General features: G+C 44.7%; 1 protein-coding gene across 1 annotated transcript in view; it reads left to right on the forward strand.

The window, feature by feature from the left end:
• bicdl1 (BICD family like cargo adaptor 1) overlaps positions 1 to 15,000 on the forward strand; it is a 46,356-nt gene that overhangs the window by 21,065 nt on the left and 10,291 nt on the right. Inside the window, exons 3-4 of the mRNA XM_076270657.1 lie at positions 9,643 to 9,759; positions 10,634 to 10,645. Coding sequence (XP_076126772.1) covers positions 9,643 to 9,759; positions 10,634 to 10,645 — 129 coding nt within the window. The remainder of the gene's footprint in view (positions 1 to 9,642; positions 9,760 to 10,633; positions 10,646 to 15,000) is intronic.

The raw sequence follows: 15,000 nt of genomic DNA on the forward strand, positions 1-15,000 counted from the left end.
GTGTGTATGTGGGGTTAGGAGGTGGTGTATGTATGAGGAGTGGTGAGGAGGTGTATGTGTGTGTGTGTGTGTGTGTGTGTGTGTATGAGGAGTGGTTAGGAGGTGTGTGTGTGTGGAGTGGTTAGGAGGTGTGTGTATGAGGAGAGTTGAGGAGGTGTGTGTGGAGTGGTGAGGAGGTGTGTGTATGTGGGGTTAGGAGGTGGTGTATGTTAGAGATGCGCGGATGGGCTATTATTTCAACCGTAACCGCATAGCAAAACTTATCATCCATCCGCCATCCATCCGCACCAACGTTTTTTGACCAATTTTCAAATCCGCACCCGCCCGCCATCCGCTGGTTGTTTTAATGTATATGGGTGATGCGGTGCTGCTGACGTGAGGCTAGAAAGCTCTTGCCTGTTCTAGAAAGACTGATCCAATGCAGCAAATATATTAAAAGGCTAAAGTCCTACATTGGCTATGTTGTAGCCTATCCCCAGAATATCAGCAGCAAACTCAGTCTCTGTCTCGCAAAAGTCTCCAAATAAAACGCAGCCTGTAGCCTACAATTGTATCATTGTAATAAAAAACGCAATTTAGCACATCATTTCAACATGCTGCTATTTAGCCTACTAATTAATGCCTATTGTACTTTATTTTTTGCAAAAAGAAAGAAATCCTTAATAAAAATAACAAGTCATTCACATTATAGGCTACTTTACGCACTGTAACCCACCGCACAGCAGTGCAACGTGCATGTTTACATTTTTAGTAACAACTTGCTTGCTTGCCTTACACATCTAAGTTTTCCGACTATTTTTCTTACCTTGTTTTTTCCGCTGTGGATGTTACTGAGCTTGTAGAAGTTTTAGCTCTTACGTTCTGAACATCTCGCACTGCCATTGCCCGATGTCAGTTCTGAGTCATATCACACCATAATCTGTCTCCCTTTTAAATGCCTATTCCCTGAATGGTAGGCTAAAATGACTATGTGTTTTATATATAATATTGAAACAAAATAACCCAGTCAGTCTCATCTACGAGATGTTTAGGCCTCCTCCAATACTGGCAGCTGGGCTCATAGGTTGCAGATTTGCTTAGTGGCCTACCAAGGCTCTGCAACGAGACGCGACATGGGAGATGAATCATCGGTCAACTTGCACTGTAGCCTATTCTACTTTCTTATTGCACACTGGAGAGAAAAACATGCTGGTAGGCTACGATAGGCTACTTAATTTAAACTTTGTTACCTTTAGTGTGTGTGTGTGTGTGTGTGTGCGTGCGTGAGGGGTTGCTCAGTGAAACATCGGAGTACACCAATTCCGCAACACCGTCTCTGATAGATAAACAAAGCAGCATTCATAGAAGCAACTAGGCCAAACTGCCTGATGAAAATTTGACTATTTCAAAGTGTGCTCGTTTTTTTCTGATGTAGGAGAAGCATAGAGGAGTATGGAGGAGTGTGTGTATGACTGAAGAGGCGCAGGCAGGAGTGGGGAGTGTGAGGACTGAGGAGAGTGGGGAAGAGTGTTCAGGAGGTGTGTGTGTGACTGAGGAGGAGCAGGCAGGAGTGTCGTGGACGTGTGTGTATGAGTAGAGAGAAGTAAGGGGTGGTGAGGAGGTGTGTCTATAAGGAGAGAGGATGTGTGTGCATGAGGAGGAGTAGAGAGGATGTGTGTGTATGAGGAGGAGTAGAGAGGATGTGTGTGTGTGTGTGTATGAGGAGGAGTAGAGAGGATGTGTGTGTATGAGGAGGAGTAGAGAGGATGTGTGTGTATGAGGAGGAGTAGAGAGGATGTGTGTGTGTGTGTGTGTGTATGAGGAGGAGTAGAGAGGATGTGTGTGTGTGTATGAGGAGGAGTAGAGAGGATGTGTGTGTATGAGGAGGAGTAGAGAGGATGTGTGTGTATGAGGAGGAGTAGAGAGGATGTGTGTGTATGAGGAGGTGGACCAGAGGAGTAGTAACGGAATCCTTGTCCCAAATCCACTTTAGCTCTTGTTGCTATATCAACCACAAAAAAAGTGTTACGATTAGAATTCTACACGTTGCCATGGGAACACTCAGCCCCCCCCACACACACACACACATACACACACACTCATTAAAGCACTCATGGGCACTCGTACCTGCTGCAGGGGCATCACAGGGGCTTTGCCACATGGTCGTGTGTCTCTGGCACACACTTCAGCTTTCCCCCGGTGAGGTAGATGGCCGCTTATTGCCCATTTCAAGAGAGTTCCATTATCAGCATCATAGTTGTTCCCACAAGGCTTCCGTTTTAATGAAGCGGAAGTAGATTGGGAACCAAATAGAACGTTCAAGCATTGTTTTTGTTTTTCTTGTTGAAAGGGTCTGTAGGGCTGCATCCGGTCTGTTCCAGAGACAGTAGCCACCGGGGAAAGCAACAGGCTGTCTGTGGCGCTAGAAACCTGTCGTACTGTTGCATCTCTCCTCATCATTACAGTTAACAACAGTACACTACAAAGCATACTACGTTGCACACTACAAGCACTACAAAGCATACTACGTTGTTAACAACAGCACACTATGAAGCATACTACGTTGCACACTACAAGCACTACAAAGCATACTACGTTGTTTACTTTCTTCATCCACCAGGCTTCATCAGATGAACCCTGCTGTGACCTGGTGCACAGATGAGGACTGAGATGTTGTGAGATGTGTTCACCTTGGTGATCACGAGGTGTGCCGTACTTGTGTCGGACTGAGATGTTGTGAGATGTGTTCACCTCGGTCATCACAAGGCGTACGTGTGTCAGACTGAGATGTTGTGAGATGTGTTCACCTTGGACATCACGAGGCGTACGTGTGTCAGACTGAGATGTTGTGAGATGTGTTCACCTCGGTCATCACAAGGCGTACGTGTCAGACTGAGATGTTGTGAGATGTGTTCACCTCAGTCATCACAAGGCGTACCTGTGTCGGTCATCACACACTCTGCCGTCTGTGTATCAGTGGGGCCGTTAGAAGCCTGTCTCATCTGCACACGAAAAGAGATGAAACAAGGGACAGAGAAAAGGTAGTGTGGAGGGGTGTGTGTGTGTGTATGTGTGTGCGTGCGTGTGTGTGTGGAGAGTTGTCTGCGAGTGTGGCGAGATCAGCATCTAAATGTGTGTGTCACAGCCTGTGGATCTGAGGGTTGTCAGTGTGTGGATGTAAGTGTGTGTATTTGTGTGTGTATGTGTGTGTGTGTGGGGGGGGTGAGAGTATTGTAAGTGGTGGGGTATACAAGATATGTGAGAGATGAAGAGGTGCAGGTCTGCCTTAACCCTCACACACACACACACACACACACACACACTCGAACTGAGCCCTCGGGAAAATATACTAAAAACACTACTCTGATGTTCATCAGCTGACTCCTTTGGAAAGTGTGTCCATGGTTATGAACAGTGGTTGGTACACAGCTGTTACTTGTGGCTCACACACACACACACACACACACACACACACACACACACGCAGAAAGCAGAAAGAGCACACAGTGTTCCCTGGTTTTGTCCCAGGTGTGTGTTGTTTGTCTGGGAGTGCTGTCTGTCTCTCCTCTTTCTCTCGCTCCCTGTCTGTGGTCTGTGGAGTCTCCAGTGGCGACGGTAACCGTGGTGAGGAGGCTGTGAGTATGTAATTGCTGGTTGTTGTGATGTGGCGTTTGTGAGTCATGTGAGTGTTGATTCATTGATTGATTGGTGCTAGTCAGCCTGTGCAGCTAGCGTTGCCCTGTAGGTGAGAGTTTCATTGTGGCTAGCTGTATGGGCTGCCTTATTGATGCTAGTCAGCCTGTGCAGCTAGCGTTGCCCTGTAGGTGAGAGTTTCATTGTGGCTAGCTGTATGGGCTGCCTTATTGATGCTAGTCAGCCTGTGCAGCTACAGTAGCGTTGCCCTGTAGGCGAGAGATTCATTATGGCTAGCTGTATGGGCTGCCTTATTGATGCTAGTCAGCCTGTGCAGCTAGCGTTGCCCTGTAGGTGAGAGTTTCATTGTGGCTAGCTGTATGGGCTGCCTTATTGATGCTAGTCAGCCTGTGCAGCTACAGTAGCGTTGCCCTGTAGGCGAGAGATTCATTATGGTTAGCTGTATGGGCTGCCTTATTGATGCTAGTCAGCCTGTGCAGCTAGCGTTGCCCTGTAGGTGAGAGTTTCATTGTGGCTAGCTGTATGGGCTGCCTTATTGATGCTAGTCATCCTGTGCAGCTACAGTAGCGTTGCCCTGTAGGCGAGAGATTCATTATGGCTAGCTGTATGGGCTGCCTTATTGATGCTAGTCAGCCTGTGCAGCTAGCGTTGCCCTGTAGGTGAGAGTTTCATTGTGGCTAGCTGTATGGGCTGCCTTATTGATGCGAGTCAGCCTTGGTCTGCTGTCTCCTCAGCTTAGGCTGCTCTCTCTTTTAGATTAGATTAGATTAGCATTGTCAGGGAAACCAGCACCCAGCACAGAAAAGGGCAGACTTTCTTTATCTGACTGTGTGTGTGTGTGTGTGTGGGGGGCTTTCTTAATGGGTTTGCATGTGTGTGTGTGTGTGTGTGTGTGTGCATCTGTAGGCTGTGTATCTGTGTGTGTGCAAGGAGTTTGTACAGGGTGTGTGTGTGTGGGTGCGTGCCTGTATTTGTGTTTGTGTGTGTGTGTGTGTGTGTCTGTGTGCGTGTATGTGTGTGTGTGTGTGCCTGCGTGTTTATGTGTGTGTTTGTGTGTGTGTGTGTACAGAGGCTTTTAGATTGGCTCACAGTTGTGTAGAGCGGAAATGTCCTTGTTCGGTGGAGAGGTGTGAGGAGTTGACACTTGTGGCATTTTAGTCGACCCAGGCTGTGTTATGTGGGCTTTGCCACTGTGTGTGTGCCACTGTTCTACAAGTGCAATATTGATAAGGAGAAAGTACTGTGCTCTCTCTCACTTTCTCTCTCTCTCTCACTCACAAGCTTAGGCTACTTTGGTAATAAAAGTCTGATGTGGAGATCAAACGATCGAACACACACACACACACACACACACACACACACACACGCACACACACACACACACACACACACACACACACAGAGTAATAAAAGTGTGAGGATCACAAAGCTGTAGGCTCAGATTAGAGAGAGGGATGCCTCAGAGGAAGGGGCTACCCACGGAGAGACAACAACACCTGGGTTATAAGCAACCTGTCACACACGCACACACACAATCTGCACACACACACACACACACACACACGCACACACAGAGAGATAAAGAAAGAGAGTTGTCAGTATAGCCACCAGACAACTCACAGAACCTACAGAACCTGATCGTTTAGTGAAAGCAAGAAAGCAAGTTACATTACTTGGCCAGCCTGTGGTAATTCTATATTCATATGTGCATGTAGTGTTGCTGTGAAATCCCCCAGTCAAGTTCATGTGTAAATTGAACAGCAAAATCTGAAGCATACCTACTCAGAGTGATATTGCATAGCTCAAAATATATCCGAAACCTACTGTCTCAAAGCAAACATTCAACTCAGCATTAAACCCTCTGAGTGAGTCATATTACGTATAACACAAAATATATCTGAAATATTCAACTCAGCATTAAACCCTCTGAGTGAGTCAAATTACGTACTGTATAACACAAAATAAATCCGAAACATTTAACTCAGTATTAAACCTATTGAGTGAGTCAAATTACGTATAACACAAAATATATCAGAAACATTCAACTCAGCATTAAACCCTCTGAGTGAGTCACATTACGTATAACACAAAATATATCCGAAACATTCAACTCAGCATTAAACCCTCTGAGTGAGTCAAATTACTTATAACACAAAATATATCCGAAACATTCAACTCAGCATTAAACCCTCTAAGTGAGTCAAATTACGTATAACACAAAATATATCCGAAACATTCAACTCAGCATTAAACCCTCTGAGTGAGTCAAATTACTTATAACACAAAATATATCCGAAACATTCAACTCAGCATTAAACCCTCTAAGTGAGTCAAATTACGTATAACACAAAATATATCCGAAACATTCAACTCAGCATTAAACCCTCTGAGTGAGTCAAATTATGTATAACACAAAATATATCCGAAACATTCAACTCAGCATTAAACCCTCTGAGTGAGTCAAATTATGTATAACACAAAATATATCCGAAACATTCAACTCAGCATTAAACCCTCTGAGTGAGTCAAATTACTTATAACACAAAATATATCCGAAACATTCAACTCAGCATTAAACCCTCTGAGTGAGTCAAATTATGTATAACACAAAATATATCCGAACATTCAACTCAGCATTAAACCCTCTGAGTGAGTCAAATTATGTATAACACAAAATATATCCGAAACATTCAACTCAGCATTAAACCCTCTGAGTGAGTCAAATTATGTATAACACAAAATATATCCGAAACATTCAACTCAGCATTAAACCCTCTGTGCACCCCATGTTTATGGAGCCTCTCTCTCTGTGCGGTCCCTGCAGCAGTGATGTATGGCTGTATTAGCACTGTTGGCTATAGCGAACTGAATACGGTGGTCTCAGTGCTGTAGATGTAGTTGTTCAACAGTAATGAGAGAAGCTGTTCAGGCGCTGAGCTGGGGAGCGGAGACATGCGGGAACAAATGAACACGACCATACAGCACAACAGCAGGCCACCAGAGTCTGCACAGCAAGGTGGAGCCATTATCACGGCCATTTTACGCTTCGTTCAGATAATAGCCTGCGATGCTCTGTGTGTAGTCTGGCAACGACACGATTCTGTGTGAGTATAGAAGCGTTATTCAAAATACAAGTCAAGTCAAGTCAAGTTTATTTACTGTATATAGCACGTTTCATACACAGAGGTCATTCAATATGCTTTACATAAACAAAAGCAAACAGGAATAGCTAAAGCATAGAAGGGCAATAGTCAAAGAATAGTTTAAAAAGTGAAGAATAAAAAAGAATTAACACACAAGGTAAGAGTACATAAAAGCATGAAACGGCAGCACTCTATGGAGATTCTTGAAGTAGTCCCAAACTGTCCGCGTACCATATATTTCCTTTCAGGGCCAAAATGCCCAACCACACAGTTATTGAATGTCAAGCTTCTTTATCTCCTGCGTGCCCTTAAGGAGTTACTGTTATGCTCAATAGCTCAATGCTGTCAGGGTAATTGATAAGTACAGTGTGGTTTTATGTGTTAAGCGCATGTTCTTACATGGTGTTCTTTGTGGCAGGGGGAGGATTAGGCTTAAGGCCAGGGCTGTTTTTATATAGTGTTACACACCTGCATGAGAAGGTATAAAGAGGTTTTCAGAGAAACTGTGGTCAGAGCACTATGCATAAACAGTAACCCAAGAGTATAATTTTCAACCTGAAACATAGGTGTGTGTGTGTGTGTGTGTGTGTGTGTGTGTGTTTACCGATTGTAAGTACTGCATGTTCAGAGACGACCTTAACTTGGCCTGTGTGCTGTGTCCCTGATAAAACTCCACACTGCCCTCTGCAGGTTGAGAGGGTCACTGCATCCCCACAGCCTCGTTAGTGGGTCAGCTGAAACCAGGACACACCCCGGCTCTCCACAAATAGACTGAAGCTCCCCTTCTGTGGGCCTTTCGGATGCCATCACTGACGTGTTAATTAACGTGCCGGATGAGGGGGTGCGTTCACTGACACTTAAAGGTGCAGTCCTGGATTTTCATTTCTGACCATTTCAGCACATTTTTTTCTCATAATGGTGCTGTTGCTCTCTGTTCAGAAAAAAAAGCTGTGTTGTTTCGGCACAGTCCCTGCTGGCTGTAGATGGGTGTGTGATTACATCGTATTTGATCTGTATTTAAGGTTGAAGGGATTGAAATATCTTCAAATCTCTCTGGGGGAGACTTGTAAACAAACCAAAATAAGTGACTATAGGACCAAGTACACTCTCCAGAGACAATCAACATTGTTTCAAGTGCTCTGACGGGACGGGTTTGTTGAATTCAAATATCAACAATTTTTATCCAGGAAAGAGGACTGAGCCTTTAAAATGATGGTGTGTCACTACCGACTATGAGAATGACAGGATGTGTATCCAGTAATCCCTAAGACATTGATGTCTGTTTATCACAGACAGGGGACTGGGGGGATCACACACTCACACACCCATGGTTATCGTCTCCTAGTGTGTGGACTAGCAAATCACATACACACACACACCCTCACACACCCATGGTTATCGTCTCCTAGTGTGTGGACTAGCAAATCACATACACTCACACGCCCTCACACACCCATGGTTATCGTCTCCTAGTGTGTAGACTAGCAAATCACATACACTCACACACCCTCACATACTCACACTCCCTCACACACCCTCACACACCCATGGTTATCGTCTCCTAGTGTGTGGACTAGCAAGTCACACACACTCACACACCCTCACACACCCATGGTTATCGTCTCCTAGTGTGTGGACTAGCAAGTCACACACACTCACACACTCACACACCCTCACACACTCACACGCCCTCACACACTCACACGCCCTCACACACCCATGGTTATCGTCTCCCAGTGTGTGCACTCACTTGTGTTAGGAGCTGAGATCAGGGGCCGGTGTGTGTGTGTTCGGAGGTTGCTTTGGCGACGGCCGGTGGTGGCGTGACTCCGGGCTTCCTGGATGCGCTCTGGCTTATGCTAATCAGGCCTCTGACAATGACACACACACACACACACACACACACACACACACACACACACGCACACAGTGGTTGGCAATAGTCAGAGATATAGGGATATTGCGGTAAGAGGGCGACTGGGACGATGTTGTTGTTCCAGGCAGCAGGAGCAGTAGCAGAGCACACACACACGCACACACACACACACACACACACACACACACACACACACACACACACACACACACACACACACACATGCAGCAGCAGAGACAGATGAGTCACCCTGTAAATTAGGATTGCAATGCAGCCTTTATTTCACTAGCCTTCATTATAGACCAGACTGCAGCCGCATGTGGGCCGGAACAGAGCCAGATCTGGGCCACATCAGAGCCGTATCTGGGCCACATCAGATATCTGTATCTGAAAGATGTAATGAGTTTAGACTTGGTGCTGGACACTGACCTAGCACAGGAAAACAGCCGTAGCTTATCTGGGTTGGCAAGGCTGAGAGGGGATAACATTTCATCAAAGTGTGTAGACACATATGTGCTCACACACACAAACACACAAACATGCGCACTTGTACACCACACACACACACACACACACACACACACACACACACACACACACACACACACACAGTTCAAAGATGTGCACACTCATAAGTGTACCAGCCTAGAGCTCAGGCATGCTGTTCCTCTGATTCCAATTAGGCAGGTGCACCCATGATCTTACAACCAGCAGGGGATATGACCACTACACACGCACTGCACTACACACACACACACACACACACACACACACTACACACACACATTACACACACACACACACACACACACTGCAAGGAAAATTACTATTAGATAAGCTTACATTCAGCAAGTTGCTGAGGCTGGAGGCTTCCTCTAGTTCACATCCTCACAGAGTCATTGTCAGAGATGCATGACTTTATTATTGACTCTCCCTCTCTCTCTCTCTCTCTCTCTGTCTGCGTGTGTATGTGTGTGTGTTCACTCACAGGCAGCAGAGGTGGAGAGACAGTTGTCCACTCAGGTCCACTCCTTGCGGGATGATTTCCGGGAGAGGAGTGTCTCCAACAACCAGCACATGACGCGTCTGGAGAGTCTACAGGCAGAGGTGAGGCATTCTGGGAAATGGAGTTTTTCCTACCAACAAAAAATATTTGTCAAAGTAGAGATAATATGTGCTACTACTACTACTGCTACTGTAATGCATGTTCTTCTGTTGCTCTTGTGTGAAAAGTCCTCTCCCTGACGCAGACCTCAAGGTCACTCCACACTGCCAAGGGTAACCATAGCGATAACTTAAAGCTACAGTTGGCTGACAGATTGAGGGGACAAAATTGTGAATGTTTACAACTCTCATGCCCCTCCCCCACTACCACCGAGCACCCTCTCATCGAGTTCATGGTCGTCAGTGCGCACCAGACTGCACCAGACTGTGATTGACAGTCAGATGTCACACAGCCCGGCTCTGATAGGACCAGAAGAACCGGGAGCTGTGGATTTTTGCAAAACAAATAACAGGCTCTAGGTGGAGGTAGAAGTACGGGTTTTTTCTAAAACCGGCTGATTTATGTTATTCTGTCGGAGCATAGTGTCAGTTTCAGTGAATATGATCAAAAAAATCTTGCCAACTGCAGCTTTAAGAAGCTACAGATCTAGTAACCCATTAGAACAATAATCTCCACACCACTCACTAATCAGAGGCCATTAAGTTGTAGGCATCACATTACTGAACATGAAAGACATTTCTGAGAGCCTTTCCTTACTTCTGGTCAATATATTACTATCAGGGGTGCCACTAGAAATATAGTAGACACCTTATTTAGCCAAAGAGCAATGTTGGTCATTGTGCTCAGTTCACACCTACTTACTGTAAATGATTGATGTCTTCCTTAAACACTCCACGTCTCTGACCACTGTCCCTTTCCTCTCGTCGTCTGTCTGCTCACTTTAACCATCCCCATCCCCCTCCCTGATTGGAGCAGCAAGGGCTAGAAGTAAGTGGTGATGTATTGCTATTGGTTCATCTGCATGCCCGTCATCCCTGTAAGAAAAAAACCAACTGACCTCAGCTTTGCACTGGTTTCAGTGTGAGACGTAGTTCTTATTCTAAGTGATGATGCTGCTGTGTGTCTAACAAATACATGTGATGCAAAAGAAAAACAACAAAAGAAACATACCCATATGTACACATATGGAGCAATATATATATATATACATATATACATACATATACATATATATATATACTGTATGTGTGTGTAAAAACATATAATGTTTTATATGTTTTATATGTAGTATACATATATTTACACATATGGAGCAATATATATATATACATATATACATACATATACATATATATATATATATATATATATATATATATATATATATATATATATATATATACATATATACATACATATACATACATATATATATATACTGTATGTGTGTGTAAAAACATATAATGTTTTATATGTTTTATATGTAGTATACATATATTTACACATATGGAACAAAAGAAAAATGCCCAAGGACACACAGGTTGTGTTCTTCCTGATTGGCTGTCAGTGTGGACCAGAACAGAGGCTGAACAGCAGGCAGAGCAATAGCAGTGCAAATATGTGGCGCACTGACCCCTGACCCCTGACCCCTGACCCCTGACTAGGGACAAATCCTGGCCCTGACCAGCCGATGTGGACATCCCGGGTTCAGAAAGTAAAAGTCCTGCCAAATATTTGTTCTAACTGTTTAGTAAGCCAGCTGATCCTATTCAGCACAACTCTCTATCCAGGTGGGTCAGTTAATTAGTGAGATTGCCAATGTTTAGTGCGCATGCAGAGGGAATGCATGGTAGGACTTTTACCTTCTTAAGCCGGGGTTGTCCACCTCTGTTGACCAGGGACCAATCTGGGCCATCTCAGGGCCAACTCAGGGCCGTCTCAGGGCCATCTCAGGGCCAACTCAGGGCTGGGGCCTTTCGAGCATCAGCTGCTAGCCGGGTTCCTCCCAGTGTTCTATAGACCCTTAGCCAGCTACACTCTCAGACAGAATAAGAGCATGGACGCTTTGAAATGCCAAACACTCTGTACAGAACTTTTAAGAACATGAAAAACAAATTTGTTCTTCAAGCTTAAAAATGCTTTTACTGCAACTTCAAATGGCTGTGAAACTATTGTCAAATTGCTGTGCCTTCATCAGAGAGTTTGGTATTAAGACCCCCCCTCTAAAAAGGTTCTGTAGCAGAGATGAACCATAGAACCTGTGAAGGTCTTAGAAGGTTCTAGAGGGCATGCTCCATTCTTATTACGTCTGAGAGTGTTGATGTGGAACCTCCTGTGGCAGCTGACTCTGGGCCTGACTCATGCCAGACCCGGGTCATAGTCAGCTGCTATCTGGGTCAGTGTTAGCGGTACCAGGAAAGAGAGGAGCGCCTGTGTGAGCCCAGGCCAAACGTCTTGCATGTGTGTGTGTGTGTGTGTGTGTGTGTGTGTGTGTGTGTGTGTGTTGAGTTGAGTTGTGCAGTGTGTACCAAATGGAGCATTCCCTGATGTTACACATGTATTATGCACGCCGAGTGTCTCAGGTTGTCTCCGCCTTTGTAGGGCATGTATTCATAATGTATACAAACTACCACACACACACACTCACACACACATGCACACACGCACACACACACACACAAACACACACACACACACACGCAGACACATTCATCCATTATGTAGTCAAACTACTGCACACGCATGTTGCTAGTGTTGAAACTTGTCCTGGAAGTGTGTGTGCTGAAAGTGTGTGTGCCATAAGTGTGTGTGCCGTGAGTGTGCTCTCTATTGAAACTGCCGAGAGAGAATCCATGCAGTGAGACAGAGATGGATGCAAAGTGGATAAAAAAGATGAGAGATTGTAATAGCACAGCCTAAATGAGCCCTTGAACAATTTCTCACATTCAGCCATTAAACGGGTTTCTCTCAGTGTAATTGCCATCCAATTTTACAGCAAATGTCCAAACACTTGTCCAACACTTGTCCAAAGTCAATGTTTAATAGCAATTCAGATATAGGAGACGTTTTACTAATGCGTCAACACAAATTATATGGATCAATCCCCAGTGAACAAATTCACTAGTAAAACTAACTTATCATAGTGAGTCCACAGTCACCTCTACTATTGTTAGCCACTCAGTTCACAGACCTGAGTCAGAGACGTTCTACTGAGGAGACACAGCACTCAAAGAATCATCCATAGAAATTTAAATTCAATTTCAATTTAATTGTACTTATAGAGCAAAATATAATAGTACAAAGTTTGTTACAAAGATGGCTGCCGTATGGGGGGACTTGCCTATTAGGACTTTGCTAGCCTAGAAATCTAGACGCTCCCTAGCGGCAGCAAATTACATTTGCTGCCAGGGCTAGTCTAGCAACTCTCCGTTGGCTTGTGAGCTGGAAAAATGAAACTTCTACCAGACCAATCAAATCGTGTATAGAGACGTTAGGCGGGCTTAACATAATGATTGATGGCAGAGTTGCAACGGTTTGGCTTGAATTCCCTGTGACTTGAAAACAAAGAAGATGGATGTTGCTATTGGCGAACAGCGTAACACGAGTTAAGCTTTTTTTTAAGTTGGAAAAAGTTTGAACTAGCCAACTAGCTCCGCTGGTGGGAAAACACATGGGACTCAGCGCTGTCCTATTGCGTGCAGAGGGAATTTGAAAGACAACCGATTATCCCGCCCCTTCGGACTGAGCACTGCCAACGGTGAGTGCCCAGACCCTACATTTTAATGTGGGTCTGGCTCGTCAGGCTAGGACTGGCAGACACACCTACTGAGCTCTGCTGCTGCTGTTTTACTTGTTGTTTTGTTTGTGTTATTTATGTTGTTGTTGTTGTTATTATTGTTGATATTGTTGTAGCTGTAGTTGTTTGTACAATTTTAGGTCATAGAGCATCATCTCAGTAGATGTAAGGCGTACACACTGACCTAAAGTAAACAAGGTGTTCTCTGAGTCTATGCTGTTGGGTTATGCAATCCAGGCAATTACAGGGTTAGGCATCTTCAAAAGAGAAGAACACACATTGGCAGCTTGTCTCAAAGTTTCATTACATTAGCAGAGGAAGGAGGGAAGAGAGAGAGAGAAAGAGAGAGGGGTGGGGTGGGGTGACGGAGACACAATGAGATGTGGATAGAGAGAGACAGAGAAAGATGGAAATGGAGAGAGAGAGAACTTGAGGTAGAGAAAGTGATGGATGGAGACAGAGAGAAATGGAGATAAAGTGGTGGATAGAGGGAGAGATAGACATAGAATACGAGATGGATAAGGAGAGGAGAGAGAGAGAGAGAGAGAGAGAGGCTAATTAGCCAGATTAGCTTGGTGATGGGTGGTCTGCAGTGACTGATGAATCTGAGCTGATTTAAGGATCGATGGCCGACCTGCTGCTCCTCGTCCTGCTCAGGGAGACCCATGATTAGAGAGAGCCTCAGCAACTCTGCCCAGGGAGGAAGAGGAGAGGAAATTAGAGAGAGCCTCAGCAACTCTGCCCAGGGAGGAAGAGGAGAGGAGATTAGAGAGAGCCTCAGCCCCACAACTGTCAGTGAGAAAGAGGGGGGTTAAAGAAGAGAGGAAAGAGAAAGAAAGAAATGAAGAGAAGTAGACAAATGAGAGGAAAAAAGATGAAGGACGAAGAGTGAGAAGTTGGGATGAGAGGAGAGGGAGGAGGAGAGGGAGAGGAGGTGGAATAAGGACTCCGGCTCTAAATTTAGCTCACTTGCTGCAATGTCTGGGTGTTCCCAAAACTGCAGCGCCTCTTCTCTCTCTCTCTCTCTCTCTCTCTCTCTCTCTCTCTCTCTCTCTCTCTCTCTCTCTCTCTCTCTCTCTCTCCCTCTCTCTCTCTCAATTCAATTCAAATTAGTTTTATTGGCATGATAGTAACATTGTGTTGCCAAAGCTTTACTTATTTGGTATAAAAATGCAGATATGAAAATAAAAAAAGAATGAAAGAAAAGAAATGTAGAAGTGGAAATACATTTTATACTAATAATTAAGTGATAATTAAAAATATACTGTAACAATAGGAAAGGTAGGAAGGAAAAGAAAGATCCACTTCCTCAGTTCATGACACTCTGCTAGGAATTGTGCTGCTATTGTTGCACAACTACAATGCCCTTCCGACAAATAAACCGAGGTGTAGCTCTTGGCTTCAGTGAGGAAGTGTACCTTGTCTTCTCCCTCTCTCTACACACACTACTACACACTACAGACACACTACTCACTACAAACACACTAAAACACCACAGACACACTACACACTACACACACTACTACACACTACAGGCACACTATAC

This window comes from Alosa pseudoharengus, unplaced genomic scaffold, assembly GCF_046254945.1.
Source record: "Alosa pseudoharengus isolate Yale_2024_CS ecotype anadromous, Long Island Sound unplaced genomic scaffold, YU_APseudo_1.1 YU_APseudo_1.1_scf_6, whole genome shotgun sequence".
NCBI lineage: Eukaryota > Metazoa > Chordata > Actinopteri > Clupeiformes > Clupeidae > Alosa > Alosa pseudoharengus.